This window comes from Marmota flaviventris, chromosome 9, assembly GCF_047511675.1.
Source record: "Marmota flaviventris isolate mMarFla1 chromosome 9, mMarFla1.hap1, whole genome shotgun sequence".
Lineage (NCBI taxonomy): Eukaryota > Metazoa > Chordata > Mammalia > Rodentia > Sciuridae > Marmota > Marmota flaviventris.
In genome coordinates this window covers 127,426,038-127,442,813 of record NC_092506.1, presented here as the reverse complement: position 1 = coordinate 127,442,813, position 16,776 = coordinate 127,426,038, and the positions used below count along the sequence as shown (strand labels likewise).

The 16,776-nt window shown below is 32.6% G+C and overlaps 1 protein-coding gene across 1 annotated transcript in view; it reads left to right on the top strand.

The window, feature by feature from the left end:
* The window catches only part of LOC139707022 (putative ankyrin repeat domain-containing protein 20A3), a 70,700-nt gene that overhangs the window by 22,527 nt on the left and 31,397 nt on the right, over positions 1–16,776 (top strand). Inside the window, exons 4-6 of the mRNA XM_071617008.1 lie at positions 7,841–7,913; positions 10,471–10,528; positions 10,621–10,721. Coding sequence (XP_071473109.1) covers positions 7,841–7,913; positions 10,471–10,528; positions 10,621–10,721 — 232 coding nt within the window. The remainder of the gene's footprint in view (positions 1–7,840; positions 7,914–10,470; positions 10,529–10,620; positions 10,722–16,776) is intronic.

Below are 16,776 nucleotides of genomic sequence, written 5' to 3'. Positions count from 1 at the left end.
GAAGAGCAAAACAACAGCAAAAGAAGTAGAAGGCAAGAAATAATTAAAATCAGAGCTGAAATTAATGAAATCGAAACAAAAGAAACAATTGAAAAAATTGACAAAACTAAAAGTTGGTTCTTTGAAAAAATAAACAAAATCGACAGACCCTTAGCCATGCTAGCGAAGAGAAGAAGAGAGAGAACTCAAATCACTAACATACGGGATGAAAGAGGCAATATCACAACAGACACTTCAGAAATACAGAAGATAATCAAAAATTATTTTGAATCCTTATACTCCAATAAATTAGAAGATAGTGAAGGCATAGAAAAATTTCTTAAGTCATATGATCTGCCCAGATTGAGTCAGGAGGATATAGACAACCTGAAGAGACCAATATCAATTGAGGAAATAGAAGAAACCATCAAAAGACTACCAACTAAGAAAAGCCCAGGACCGGATGGGTATACAGCAGAGTTTTACAAAACCTTTAAAGAGGAACTAATACCAATACTTTTCAAGCTACTTCGGGAAATAGAAAAAGAGGGAGAACTTCCAAATTCATTCTACGAGGCCAACATCACCCTGATACCTAAACCAGACAAAGACACTTCAAAGAAAGAAAACTACAGACCAATATCTCTAATGAACCTAGATGCAAAAATCCTCAATAAAATTCTGGCGAATCGGATACAAAAACATATCAAAAAAATGGTGCACCATGATCAAGTAGGATTCATCCCTGGGATGCAAGGCTGGTTCAATATACGGAAATCAATAAATGTTATTCACCACATCAATAGACTAAAAAATAAGAACCATATGATCATCTCGATAGATGCGGAAAAAGCATTCGACAAAGTACAGCATCCCTTTATGTTCAAAACTCTAGAAAAACTAGGGATAACAGGAACATACCTCAATATTGTAAAAGCAATCTATGCTAAGCCTCAGGCTAGCATCATTCTGAATGGAGAAAAATTGAATGCATTCCCTCTAAAATCTGGAACAAGACAGGGATGCCCTCTCTCACCACTTCTGTTCAACATAGTTCTCGAAACACTGGCCAGAGCAATTAGACAGACGAAAGAAATTAAAGGCATCAAAATAGGAAAAGAAGAACTTAAATTATCACTATTTGCAAATGACATGATTCTATACCTAGCAGACCCAAAAGGGTCTACAAAGAAACTATTAGAGCTAATAAATAAATTCAGCAAAGTGGCAGGATATAAAATCAACACGCATAAATCAAAGGCATTCCTGTATATCAGCGACAAATCCTCTGAAATGGAAATGAGGACAACCACTCCATTCACAATATCTTCAAAAAAAATAAAATACTTGGGAATCAACCTAACAAAAGAGGTGAAAGACTTATACAATGAAAACTACAGAACCCTAAAGAGAGAAATAGAAGAAGATCTTAGAAGATGGAAAAATATACCCTGTTCATGGATAGGCAGAACTAACATCATCAAAATGGCGATATTACCAAAGTTCTCTATAGGTTTAATGCAATGCCAATCAAAATCCCAATGGCATTTCTTGTAGAAATAGAGAAAGCAATCATGAAATTCATATGGAAAAATAAAAGACCCAGAATAGCAAAAACAATGCTAAGCAGGAAGTGTGAATCAGGCGGTATAGCGATACCAGACTTCAAACTATACTACAGAGCAATAGTAACAAAAACAGCATGGTACTGGTACCAAAACAGGCGGGTGGACCAATGGTACAGAATAGAGGACACAGAAACCAATCCACAAAACTACAACTATCTTATATTTGATAAAGGGGCTAAAAGCATGCAATGGAGGAAGGATAGCATCTTCAACAAATGGTGCTGGGAAAACTGGAAATCCATATGCAACAAAATGAAACTGAATCCCTTTCTCTCGCCATGCACAAAAGTGAATTCAAAATGGATCAAGGAGCTTGATATCAAATCAGAGATATGCCGTCTGATAGAAGAAAAAGTTGGCTACGATCTACATACTGTGGGGTCGGGCTCCAAATTCCTCAATAGGACACCCATAGCACAAAAGTTAATAACTAGAATCAACAAATGGGACTTACTCAAACTAAAAAGTTTTTTCTCAGCAAAAGATACAATAAGAGAGGTAAATAGAGAGCCTACATCCTGGGAACAAATCTTTACTCCTCACACTTCAGATAGAGCCCTAATATCCAGAGTATACAAAGAACTCAAAAAATTAGACAATAAGAGAACAAACAACCCAATCAACAAATGGGCCAAGGACCTGAACAGACACTTCTCAGAGGAGGACATACAATCAATCAACAAGTACATGAAAAAATGCTCACCATCTCTAGCAGTCAGAGAAATGCAAATCAAAACCACCCTAAGATACCATCTCACTCCAGTTAGATTGGCAGCCATTATGAAGTAAAACAACAACAAGTGCTGGAGAGGATGTGGGGAAAAGAGTACACTTGTACATTGCTGGTGGGACTGCAAATTGGTGCAGCCAATTTGGAAAGCAGTATGGAGATTTCTTGGAAAGCTGGGAATGGAGCCACCATTTGACCCAGCTATTCCCCTTCTCGGTCTATTCCCTAAAGACCTAAAAAGAGCATGCTACAGGGACACTGCTACATCGATGTTCATAGCAGCACAATTCACAATAGCTAGACTGTGGAACCAACCTAGATGCCCTTCAATGGATGAATGGATAAATAAATGTGGCATTTATACACAATGGAGTATTACTCTGCATTAAAAAATGACAAAATCATAGAATTTACAGGGAAATGGATGGCATTAGAGCAGATTATGCTAAGTGAAGCTAGCCAATCCCTAAAAAACAAATGCCAAATGTCTTATTTGATATAAGGAGAGTAACTAAGAACAGAGTAGGGTCGAAGAGCATGAGAAGAAGATTAACATTAAACAGGGATGAGAGGTGGGAGGGAAAGGGAGATAGAAGGGAAAATGCATGGAAATGGAAGGAGACCCTCAGAGTTATACAAAAGTACATACAAGAGGAAGTGAGGGGAAGGGGAAAAATAATACAAGGGGGACAAACGAATGTCAGTAGAGGTGGCAGAGTGAGAAGTGGGGAGGGGAGGGGAGGGGAGGGGGGATAGTAGAGGATAGGAAAGGCAGCAGAATACAACAGACACTAGTATGGCAATATGTAAATTAATGGATGTGCAACTGATGTGATTCTGCAATCTGTATATGGGGTAAAAATGGGAGCTCATAACCCACTTGAATCAAATTGTGAAATATGATATATCAAGAACTATGTAATGTTTTGAACAGCCAACAATAAAAAATTAAAAAAAATAAAATAAAAAATAAAATAATAGATGTTTTCTATAGCTTCAATTGTATTAATTGTTCCTTTAGCATTAATGGTGGTGTGTGGAGTTTTATAAACCAAGAGTTCTGGGAGAAATTAAAAATAGAGTACATTATGAAGAAAAAAGCAATGGTGATAGAAAAGGATGAGCAGTTTCAAGATGTGAGTAGGGCAGAAGCAAAGTGATATACGATGTATTGTTTATGAGGAAGAAGCAAAAACAAGTAAAAGAAATAAAGAGTAAAGTGAGAATAATGGAATTTGACTGTTTGTAAGAGAAAAGAAATAGAAACAAAAACAACAGAGTAAGGAAAAATAACTATGTTTCAGAATAGTTCAAATGAGAAAGCATAAACAAATATGTACAAGAGTATGAATGTCCTTCATGTATCCATCAGTACACATAGAAAAAAAAAAAAACAGGATTGTTACTGAGAGTATGTGCTTGCTGTCTCTCCCAAAATGTCTTTCCATCTCTCAGTTTCCATTGTCCATGGGATGGTATGGGGAGCTGTGAAAGGTGCTGTCAGCTCCACCCCCAGGATATAGGTCATGCTAGGTTCTAAAATACGTTCTCAGGGGAGGCAGTGAGGTCCTGTCTTTGCCCCAGGTGTTTCATTTCATGGGGAGTTACTGGGCATAAATAAATCAGTGCACACCTAGGAATTTACTCTACTCTTATCCCCAGGGCTACATTCATGGGATAGGGAAGCCAGTCCTTTACCAGTTCTGTTTTTTCAGGGTACTGTTCTTTCTTACCTCCTTAGGTCTGCCCTCAAGCACCAAGGTCCATCACTCCTGCTCATTGAGATTTTAGAGCAACTGCCACTGGTCTTGGGCACAGCTATGTCAAGGGAGGAGAGGAGGACAGGCTCTCTTTGGCCTATCTGACTAGTATTACCCCCAGAGAAATACTGTCCATGCCAGAAATTCTCCTGTTTGCTAGGCTCAGTTTATGTTTTGTGGATGGTGTCTGCCAGATTTATATATTGGACTGAGCCCCAACACATGGATCTAAATTCCCAGTCTGAGTTGGTGCCATTGCAGTGCAGATGTTTAAATATATCTCCAGCTTCAACTCTCTGTACATTCCAGGCAGACTGGTGGTGACTTTCATGCCACAGTTTAATGAGTAGAATAGCTTGACCCTGTGGTCCCACATTCTGCATTCCAAGACTGTCTGCTGCACTTTTCATATATATAATTAGTTTTAGGTAGACACAGTATCTTTATTTTATTTTACATGGATTGAAACCAGTGCCTCATGCATGCTAGGCAAACACTCTACCACTGAGCCACAACCCTAGCCCCTTGTCTGCATCACTTTTCAGTCTTTTTTTGTCCTAATGTACTGATTTCCCCCAATCACATCAGATCCTAAGCTCCAGCTCTGTTTCTCATCTTTGTCTGATATACCCCAAATTCTCCAGTTTTCAAGGTCTCTGTCCAATATTGAGTATCAGTGGCATGCTTTATCTCCCACCTCACAGAGAAGCAGTTTTCTCACTCTCTGAGTCCCATATGGTGGAGCTGTGAGAAAATCCACTTCCTGCTAATTCACCATCATGTCTCCTCTTGTTTGACACTTATATATTTATACTACTTTATTTGACAATGATAAGGTTTTCTTTCATTTTTGCAACTTTTAGTAAGGATTATGATTATGGGACCAATGATTTACTTTTAAGTATCAAACTTTTATAATTCCTGTTGTTTCTTCCTTGCATTTGATAAGTACAAAGTGCGAAACATAGGAGTTGTAATGCATTCATTACTTACCTGTCATAAATACAATTAATATTAATTCTAAAAATTTCTCCGAGTCTGGGTCTGGAGGAACATTTTATAACAAAACATCAGAGTCGTAAAATGTTATATTTTATATTTCTGTTTTTGATTAATTATATATTTTACTGTTTTATTTAATAGTGAAAGAAAGTCCTAAAGATGACTCATTAAGAAGGTATGAATTTATAGATTTTAAATTAAAAAAAAATGTCTATTAACTAAGAGGAGAGTGAAGGTAGAAGGATTTGTTGAGTATTCTATTGTGAGACAGACACTACATTCAGTTAACACTTGTTTCCTAAAGTTGTCTTATAAGAACTTTGAAAGTATCTGTGCTATTATAATCTGTTAATTACTAATAAAGAGCTGTCATTCATAGAGATTGACTTTTGTCCCATATTTGTGTAATTAATAAGTTTCAGGCCTGTGTTTAGACTGTAGTCTTACCTGGCTGACAGCTCCATTGTGTTGTTCCACTGTACCGGTTGATACCAAGTGGGACCTATACAGGAAAAATCAATTTTATAATTTATTTCAATGTGCCTGACAAATGTATTCTAAATAACATATATATTCACATTTTAACTTTCAAATTGTGTATCATCAATTTAGAAAGTTAAAGGCAGTTGTGTGTTAATTCTGATTTATATTTTACCTGATAAGCCAGGTTATAGTCCAAGATTTTGTCCTGATATTGACAGTTCCACTAGTAATCAGGATTTTGTCTTAATATATCAAAAGCTTTTATGGAAAATCTCACAGAGCTTTGGCCTCATGGTTTCTAATAAACAAGAAGATCGGGCAAGTGCTGTAGAGAAATTATTTTACTGAAAGTTAAGAATAACATTATTTAGACAATGTTGTATTACTTATATTAATCCTTAGAGGACATTCTAATTTCTCTGCTTCCTGATTTTCCAGTTAGTTTCTCTTCAATTACTACCCCTAACAATTTTATGAAGACTTTTACTTTTATACTTTTTTCCCTTTTTTATGACTATAACCTTTTATTTAATTTCTATTTGTATTTTCTGTTTTGTTCTCTTTGTGTTTCTGTTTTATTTTGTCAATTGAATTTTTTTTCTTTTGACAGATCAAAAGTTTAGAAATTTCAGAATTTTAAGGAATTTTAGAGACCTTCTAGTCTTTCAGCATGTGTTCTACATGCCAGCCAAATGATAGTTTTGAGGATGTACCTGAAACTTATATATATTAAAGGGAGTTTTCTGGGTATAAACAATGACAACAATGAGATTTAAACTCCAGTTTCTTAATTCTGAGCTCAGTACATTTTCTGGTTATCATTTTTAAGGTTATTTTTTAAAATAATAGATTGAAGATTGACTATAGGAACCCAACTAAAGAGGACAAGACTAGAATTTTTAAGTGAACACAGTGGTAGAGGATCAAAATTTAACTAGTGAAGGAAAGGGCTATAAAAGTATTTACCCAGAGTAACAACACTGTGTTGGGTAGGAATAAGCATTTTAAAAAAGAGACCAAAATCTTAGGGTTTATGATTAGTTTGATGAGCCAAAACAGGAATGAAGGACACAGAATATTAAAAGCTCTCTATAAAGGCATATTAATATAAAATTTAGAGGAAGTCTTAATAGCTTGTATTTTGCCTGTGTTCATCTCTGCAGTGCAAGAATGGATTAGAGACTAGTGAAACAGACAGTGGGAATTGTTAGAATACATGATATCTGTGACACAAAACAGGTTTTCATTCACCTTCACTTTCTTTCCAAATTGCTCATGTCCTTAAAATGTACATGTAGTGCTGGGCAAAGGAGTGATTGGCAGGGAAAGTTATTACAAAGCTTCAGTTGAGTAGTTGGAAAGGTATTCAGACAGGCCAATGATTGAGACTCCATTTAGTTTAACCTTGTGTCAGGAATCTGAATATTCAAGGGATGTAGATTTCAATTTTAGAGACTGCCACTGAGTTTTGCAGATGAGTGACTGGGAAATGGATTCTCAGAGGAAGGAGGGTATTTACATAACAGCTAATGAAACAGAGGTACAAATATCAAGACTCTGCTTTTCTGGCAGTCTTTCCCCCTGGGTGTCTGAGTGCTTGTAAAGGTTTTAAAAGGCTTGCTAGTTTATGAGGACCTGAATAAAGTGAGACCTATATAGGAAAAATCAATTTTATAATTTATTTCAATGTTTCTGACAAAGGTATTCTGAATAACATATATATTCACTTTTTAACTTTCAATATTTTTTAAAGTTCCAGAGAACTCTGTGCATTATTTGTGGGTAGAGGGAATAAATAGTGTATTATTATTGGTGATTTCCATGCTGAAGAACAACATTGCTTAGTATTTGACTCCTGGATATTCACAAGAGGAACTGTGCCTCTTGGTATCTTGTCTTGTGTTACCAGAGGTTTGTTTCAGTTCACGTGAAAAAAAAATGTCAGCCATTAATTGGGTTTTAAATTCAGCCTTCAAGACAGGCAATTTGCAAGAACAAATTATTATCTGTTTCTGCTCATGTATTGGCTATTGCTCTGAATTGGAATTAAGAGTGCCTTAATATCTATTTGAATATTTTATAGATTCACAGCAGTAGAGTCAGAAAGAGGTGAACACAAGCTATTTTTTTAATCGGAGGTCATATTTTAATTATATCAATCAAGAAACACCATTTAATAAGTTATACCTTAAATTAAACAGAGTTTATTTTAAAAAGAAAACTATTCACCATTTTTGTTATACATTTTTGCTTTAAAGATCTATCAAAAAATCACACTCAGGTGATTCCTTGTTTGCAATGCTTGGGGGCAGCTATGAAGCTCATATTAAGGTAAAGTGATCTTTTGTAAAAAACCTCATGTTCTTGCTCTGAATTTTGTGTTTTAAGATGCTAATGCTGAAAATTTAGCTATATTTTTTCTTCTATTTTATATGAATTTTTGCTAAGAATCAATTTTAAAGAATTATGTTGATTTTTTAAAAAAATGCTTTTTATATCACTGTTCTCTCAAGTACTTGTGGATCGTGGGGGCTGGAAGTAACAATGGGCTGTGAAATACATAGTGAAAGAAAAAATGCATTAGAAACAGCTCTCTAACTGTAGAGGAAATATAATATTTATTCAAGGATTTTTTGTATCAGTTTTCATTACTGTGGTTTTTAAATCATTCTTACATGACTTACAATACTCATGCCTAAATTAATTTTTATAGAATTGTGGAATTTCCCTGGTGCCTTTAGTTTGGAATATATAATATATATTGCACATAATTTTTCTTTTTTTACTTGGACCCTTGATATTTTGGTATCATAGCAATTGAGGAACCTATATTCTCTATTTCTTTCCATGGCTCCATATTTATACTAAAGTAATATTGGGAATTATGGCAACCCAGAAATCTAGAATCTGTATCTTAATACTTGTATTAAAATGGCTTGCATATCCATACTTTGAGTCTTTCCACTAAAAGTGACAGTAATTAAAAAAAAAAAAAACTATAAGTAAATAGCAGAAAGATTAGAAGAACAGAAGGAAGTACTAGGTCCTGAATTAGAACAAATTATATTCTATGCTTTTATAATTATATTCTGGTATATAACTTATATTTTGATGTATAACTGAAAAGAACCAATAAAAATTCTAAAGAAATGTGAGGTAATGAAATTTTCTAAAAATTTACTCTTCATCTAATCAAAGAATAAATGGTGTGTGCAAAGTAATAACCAGTTCTGGAAGCAGAAACACTCAATAATTGTATGGTAATACTTTAGTTTCAAAATTGTTGTTTTTCCATTATAGTTTCTTAAAATATATAAATTCTATGTCAAATTTTGAAATTTCAAATTTTAGATGCTTCTGTATTTACTTACTTTAATGTTTACTGTAAAACACTACTATTTTTATGAACTGTTCCAGGTTAGGAAATATATTTGCAAATATCCTGGAGAAGCTAAAAATAAGGTTAAATGTAAGCGATATCTTTTGTTTTTGAAATTACTTTAATTTTATTTCAGTTATGAAGAGCTAAATATTATGTGAGTAACAAGGGTGTAATTTTTAACTGGGAGATAAAAGTATAGAGTTATCATTCTGTGTTCTATTTAAAATGCTACTTTGGTATTATTTATAACTCAACTGAGCTCATTTGGCCTGGAGAAATGCACCATTTCTAAAAGCTGGTGTTATATACAGTGTTGAACATGAGTAAATGTGGATAAAATAAATATCTACTTGCTGAAATGTCCTAAGTAGTATAATATGCATGATATAACTAGTAATTAGGTCTACTGAATTAAAAAAAATATATGCTTTAAGTTTGCCTTCTCTTTTAATATATGGGATGTAAAAGTTTTGAGTATCTCAAATTGGTGCCATAAAGGAAGAATAAACAAGTTAGAGTAATGTCATAAATATGTTAGTAGGAACAAGAATATCCTCCAAGCCTTCTCCAAACTTGAGTTTAGATTTGAACTTCAGATGAAAATTTGCTAGTTTCTTCCTTCTTGCTTGTCTTTTAAAAAAATGACTTACTCCACTGTCTTTTGTTACCTATGTCAAGCAAACCTGAAATTACTTTAATTTTGTGGCAGCAGCACCTGGTTTATTAAGAAATATTTTATTGTTTTATATCTTATTGTTTTGTTAATTTAATTATATGAAGGTAATGGAATAAAAAGAACATGTTTCCCTTTCTAAAACAATGACTTACTCTAATACTTAATATTTCCCTGCGGAAAACATCTCTTCAGTGTCTATTCATTGTTTCATCTCTGTCATTGTGGTTTGGTTATTTAGCAGCTCTGTGTGGTTATTATTCATTGATATAACCCCCACAAGATGGTTTTTGTCATTTATCTTTTTTTGGAAGCAGCAAAATTTGTATAATTACTTATCTTTAGCTATTTAACACATAAGATGGACAAAACTTATACTGTTTATGAATCCAATCAATCTTCTTTAATAGGTAACTCTAAAAGCTCATGTCTTATGAGCTTTCCCCTCAAGAGGTAATTCATGCCAATATAAGTCATAAAAACACATTAAAATATCACATATAATTTCTCATATTGTTAGTCTTTTTCAAAAGTAGTCTAAGTAAAGATGGCTACAATTTTTTTTCTACATCATTCAGCTTAAGAAAATAGTATAATGGATTTCAGCATTTGTGTAAAAATCAATTTTAGACAAGGGGAGTGACATTTTGGGGATCTCTCTGTCATGGCTCCTAATCCTTCTCCCATTAGAAATTATAGCTTACTAAGTGAGAGAATTGTAGTTTGAATATACATCAGAATGCTTATTCTGTTGTACCCTACAGTAGTGAAGAACAATAATTATTTTGTCATCTTTGGTTCTTATTATCCCTTAATTTTTTTTTTCTTCCTAGAACATCCCAGAAAAAGGAGGAGAATTAATTGAAGCTTCCAGACAATCCATGAAGGATGGTAAGCTATGTGAAGACTGCCTGAAATTGTGCTGCTTAATGACTTTAAATTACAGAATTTTTATATACTCTTTATTTTGTTTTTATTGTCAGAAGTAAAATATGACACTGGGAACCAAAAGAGTGGAAATTTACCTGATAACAGTAAACCTGCCAGTCGAAAGAAGGAAGTACTTGAAACCACACTTGTGCAGGCAATCAGAATAAAGAATGATTGTCCTTAAATTCCATCACCTGACTCAAAGGTAATGGGTTAAAAATCTTTCCATTTTTTAAACATATCATCTTCCAGGAAGAAAAAACATGCTAGAAAGAAATAAGGCTACAAGGTTAGAGTAGAAAACAAGGAGAGCAACAGGTGAGGTATATGTATAGAATTAACATTGCCAGAAAGTGGTGGGAATAAACAGTTCTTCAGTGTGCCCTTATGGAAGGAAATAAATAGAAAAGAAGGGAAAAGAACAGCTTTATGAATATAAAGCTGATAAAAGTGGATGCATACAAAGAATTCATTTATGAAGGGAAAGTCAAGTGTCCAGATTGAATAAGAGAGTCAAGATGGCTGATACTTAAAATAAGAAATATTGAAATTAAAAAGAGCAGCAACTCAATATTAGGGCAAACATAGGAATGTTAGGGGAAGTACATGCTGGACAATAGAATAATGTGTTATATTTGTCTATTACTTACTCTTGACATCCTCGAATGACTAGGAGGCAGGGTGTGGGATTACAATCACAATCATTTGTGATTATAATGAAGAGAAAAATAAGCAAATAAATGTGGCATATTTTAGATGCTTAAGAAATCATTCTTTTCTTTGCTTCTGTTCCTATTAAAGCTTCAAGTAATTTATATTTAGTAACAATTAATATAGACTTAATATGTTGATGGTCAGTGCTTGTTGGATTATATCAAAATGGATTCTATTGTCACCTATAACTAAAAAGAAATCAATAAAATAAATATATATATGCATATATAAATAGTACTGCTATTAAAAAATGAAATCCAAACAAACGAGTAATAGTGGTAATGAACATGATAAATGAACTTCTAAAAATTAAAAAAGATAATCAGTTTTTAAAAAATGATACACATTAATTATACAGAATTTTCACAGTGGCATATTTTTACATACATATAGATCAAATATACTCCCCTAATGCTATCTTTAACATTTTTTTCTCCATACTCCCAAATTTATGTATGCTAATGGATATAATTTATTATTCATCTAGTTTTATGTTGAACATTTCCACCTCTAGTTTTCCATGTGAGATCAATAAATGATACTTGTTTCCTGAGTCTGGCTTATATTATTTAACATTATGCTTCCCTGTTTCATTCATTTTCCTAAAATTAACTTAGTTTTGTTGTTCTCTATGCATAGAAATCTTCCTTGTGTATATATACCACATTTTCTTTATCCATTCTTTTATTAACTAGCATCTAGCCTGATTCTATAACTTTCCTATTATTAATAGTGTCATGGCAAAGATGGGCATATGCATATCTCTAAAATAAGCTGACTTTAATATTTTCTGGTAAGTACTGAGTAGTGTATTTGAATAATAAAGTAGTTCTATGTTCAGTTTTTGAGTAGCCTTCATATGAATTTCCATAGTGATATAGTAATTTATGTTCCTGCCATTCACATGTAAGAGATTTTTCTCCTCATCTTCCCAGTATTATTTGCCTTCTTCTTAATGATTGCTTTTTTGAATGGTGGAAAATGGGAGCTTGATGTTGTTTTGATTTGCATATTCCCGATTGATAAGGATGTTATGTTTTTTTTTTTTTTTTTTTCCCTGAAATGTTGGCCATTTGTATCTCTTATTTTGAGAACTAGCTGTGCATTTGCTCATTTATTGAAAAGGTTTTTGTTTTTCTGGTGTTAAGATATTTGCATTAATATTTTTAGGATATTAATCCTCTGTCAGAAGAATAGCTGGCAAAGCTTTTCTCCATTTCTGGAGGCTACCACTTCTTACTGTTTTGTGTTTCACTTACTATGCAGGAATTTTTCAGTTTGATGCACCCTCTCTTATACATTGTTGCTCTTATTTTCTGAGCTGTAGGGGGATCTATTCAGGAAGTTATTGCCTACATACTGACGTGTTTTCCATATATTTTCTTCGAGTATTTGTAAACCTTCTAGTCTGGTACATATGTCTTTAGTCCTTTCTGAATAAACTCTTGTACAGTGTTAGAAAATAGGCATCTAGGTTTTTTTCTTTTACATACGGATATCTAGTTTTTCCAACACTATTTCTAAAATGTTGTTTGTCTTTTCTCCAAAATATGTTTTTGGTGTCTTTGCCTAGTATCACATGACTGTACCTGTGTGGGTTTGCTCTCTGACTTCTCTTCTATCTATTGGTCTATGGGTCTTTCTTTACACCAGGACCATGGTTTTTATTACTACGGCTCTGTTTTATATTTTGAAATTGGGCATTGTGGTTTATCCATTGTTTCTCTTATGATCAGTATCACTTTGTCTAAGTATTTTTTGTTTGTTTGTTTTTCTTCCATACAGATTTAGAAGTTGTTATTTTCCCCCATTTCTGCAAACAATACCATTTGAATTTGAATGGGAATACATGGAATCTATAATTCATTTATGGTACTATGGCCACTTTCACAATATTAATTCTGCTTCTCTATGAACATAGCAGATATTTTTACTTCCTATTGTTTTCTTATTTGTTTTCTTCAATGTGTAATTTTTCTTGAAGAGGTCATTCACTTTCTTGTTTAGTGTTATTCCTAGCTATTTTTAAAGTTATTTGAATGAGCTATTACTCTTGCTTTATTCTCTCTAGGTTTGCTATGGTATATAGATAAACAGTTTATTTTTATATGTTTATTTTGTATCCAGTTACTCTGATGAATTCATTCATCAAAGTAGAATTTTCATAGTATATTATTTATGTTCTTCTAAGAATATTACTAAATCATTTGCATATAGAAATAATTTAACATTTTAACATTCCTATTTGAATCCCATTTATTTCTTTCTATTTTTCTAAAATTTTAAGTACTGTGATTAGTGAGATTGGTGGCAATGAACATCCTTGTGTATTTCCTGATTTTATAGAAAGTGTTCTTCTTCATTTTACTATTGGCTTTGGGTTTGATATACTTGGTCTTTATTATCTTTTAATAAAATTCTCCTATTTCTAATCTCTCAGGGCTTTCTCATGAGGGCCATTGAATTTGTCAAAGGCTTTTCCTGCAGCTTCTTAAAAGATCATGTAATTTTGCTCTTGATTCTATATGTGATGTATTAGTTTTATTGATTTGCATGTATTGAATCATCCTGGATCAAAATCAGCTTTTATGGATTTTTTTTTTTGTATGTAACTAGAGTATCAAACCAGGAGCATGGTACGAAGGAAACACATTCCCAGCACCATTTATTGTTCACTTTGATAACAGGTCTCACTAAATTTCCCAGGCTGGCTTTGAAATTACAGTGTTCCTCAAACAACCTGATGCTTTTCTGAGAGTATAGACCTGCACCACTATGCCTGATATGTATGTTATTTTGTAATGTGTTGTTGAATGTGGTTTGCAAAGATTTTATGAGAATTTTTATACTATGTTCCTCAAGGATATTAATATCTAGTTTTTTTCTTGTTCTGTCCAATAATCACTTTTCCAGTCAGGGTAATACTTTGCAGAATTGCTTTGGAAGCATCTTTCCTTTGCTCTTAAATGTAATGGGGGATTAATATCAGTTCTTCTTTAAATATATGATAAAATTTAACCATGTATTCACCTCTAAACCTCTGGTCCATAAGGCTTTTTATTATTGCTTCAACCTAATTGCTTGTTATTGAGCTACGGTTTTCTCTATCTATTTGATTCAACATTTTATGACATATTTCATTAATATCACTTAGATTTATTTATCTTTCAATTTTATTCTTTAAAATAGTCTAAATTTTTCTCATTCATTGAAATAATTTTTCTAATAGTCTCTAGAGATCTTCTGGATTTCAGTGGTATCAATTTTAATATTTCACTTTTTGTTTCTAGCTTTATCCATCTGTATCTTCTTTTTTTCTTTTAGTTCCCTTGGCCAAGGGTTTATCAATTTTATTTACCATTTTAAAAACAAACTATTTGTTTTATTATCACTATGTTTTTTTTAAAAAAATTTATCTATTTTATAATTTTGGCTTTGACTTTAATTAATTATTTTCTTGTATTGGTTTTAGAATTCATTTACTGAGGTTTTTCTTAGACCTTGGGATGCATTATGAGGTTTTTAAATTGAAATATCTTAGATTTTCAAATGGAGGTAGCCCTTAGTATAAACTGTCCACATACAACTGCTTTTGGTGGATAAATGGAGGGATATCGGAAGGGATAGAAAATGTACTGGACAGTAAGATTTGTCTAAATATGTTATATGCATTTCTGTATAAGTTATAATGAACCACATTATATATATATAATGTTTCAATAAAAGAAAAAAACAACAAAAAAGATCTGCTTTTACTTTAACCCATAAATGTATAAATGTTGTTTTGATTCTCATGTGGTTCTCAGGTTTATTTAAAACTTCCCTCCCCTAATTTAATTAGTGACACTTTGATTATGCAAATGTATTATCCATTCTTCAAGTGTCCATGAAATTTCTATAGTTTTACTCACTGTTTGCTTCTTTTTATTAATTAGATCTTCATTTCACATATAATATTGAGGTTCATTTTTAAATAATAATACAAGCATGTTATACAATTTTCCAATTTTATCCCCAGTAATATCCCTTCCCTACCTCTGTTATCTCTGTTCTACTCCACTGTTCTTTCTTCTATTTACTTGTAGTTGTTTTAATTAGTGCATCATTGATATACATAAAGGTCAAATTCAGTGTGATATATTTTTAAGTGTACAAAGGAAAATTTGTTCAGATTCATTTCACCACAATTCCTCTAGCAGTCACTCCATCCCTCCTAATCTCCTTCCTTGACTCCACTGGCCTCTCTTCTGTTTTTAGGGACCCCCCATTTTCCCTTTATTTTTATCTACCTTCTTAATATAAGGGAAAATATTCAGCCTTTGACTTTTTGAGTCTGAGCAGGATATTTGCTTTGACTTAGTGGGACATTTTCCAGTTCCATTCATTTACTAACCAATGCCATTATTTCTTTTAATTGATGACTTACTGAGTAGAGCTTCATTACATATATATTTTTTATACATTAATCTGTTGATTGGCAACTAGGCTTCATTTGATAGCCTTTCTATTTTGAATTGTGCTGCCATAAACTCTGATGTGGCTACATCCCTAAAATATGCTGATTTTAAATCTTTTGAATCTATACCAAGCAATGGAAGAGTTGGGTGTACCTTTCTTCTGCATCCTCATCAACATTTACTATTATTTGTGTTTTTGATAATTGCCATTCTGAAGAGAGTGAGATAAAATCTCAATGTAGTTTTTATTTGTATTTCCAAACTTCTGGAGATGTTGAACTTTTTAAAATATATTTATTGTTCAATTGTAATTCTTTTTAGAAAGATCCCTTTAGTGTTTTTCAATTTATTCTGTGAGTTATCAATTGTTTGTGATAAGTTTTTTGAGTTCTTTATATATTCTGAATATTAACCCACATTTGTGGATCAGGTGGCAAAGATCTCCGTTTCTGCAGCCTCTGTCTTCATGCTCTTATTTGTTTCCTTTAGTGTTCAGAAGTTTTTAATTTTATGCCATCCTACTTATTGATTCTTGGTATTATGTCTTATGCTTTAGGAGTTTTGTTAGGACAATTGATGATTGTGATAATATGTTGAAAAATTCAGCTTACAATTTTATCTAGCAGCTGTAGAGTTTCTTGTGTAATTCCTAAATCTTTGATCCATTCTTGAGTTGATTTTCCTCTTCATGTGTTTAGGTATTTTTTTCCCAGACCCACTTGTTAAAAAGGCTGTATGTGTTGTTTTCTAATAGCAATCCATTGTGATCTGATAAGGGATAAATGGAATTATTTTGTTTTTGTATTTACTAAGACATGCTTTGTATCCTAATATATGACCTATTATAAAGAAAGTTTTTTGTATTGCTAAAAAATTATGAGTTCTGTTCTTGTCAGATGAAATAGTGCCTAGACAACTATTAAGTTGTCATAATAAAAATTAAAAGTGATATATAGGAAAGTTATTGATGTTTTGTCCACCTAACCAGTCACTGGTGATATTAGTATTAATGTCACCCACACTTCTGTATAAATATTT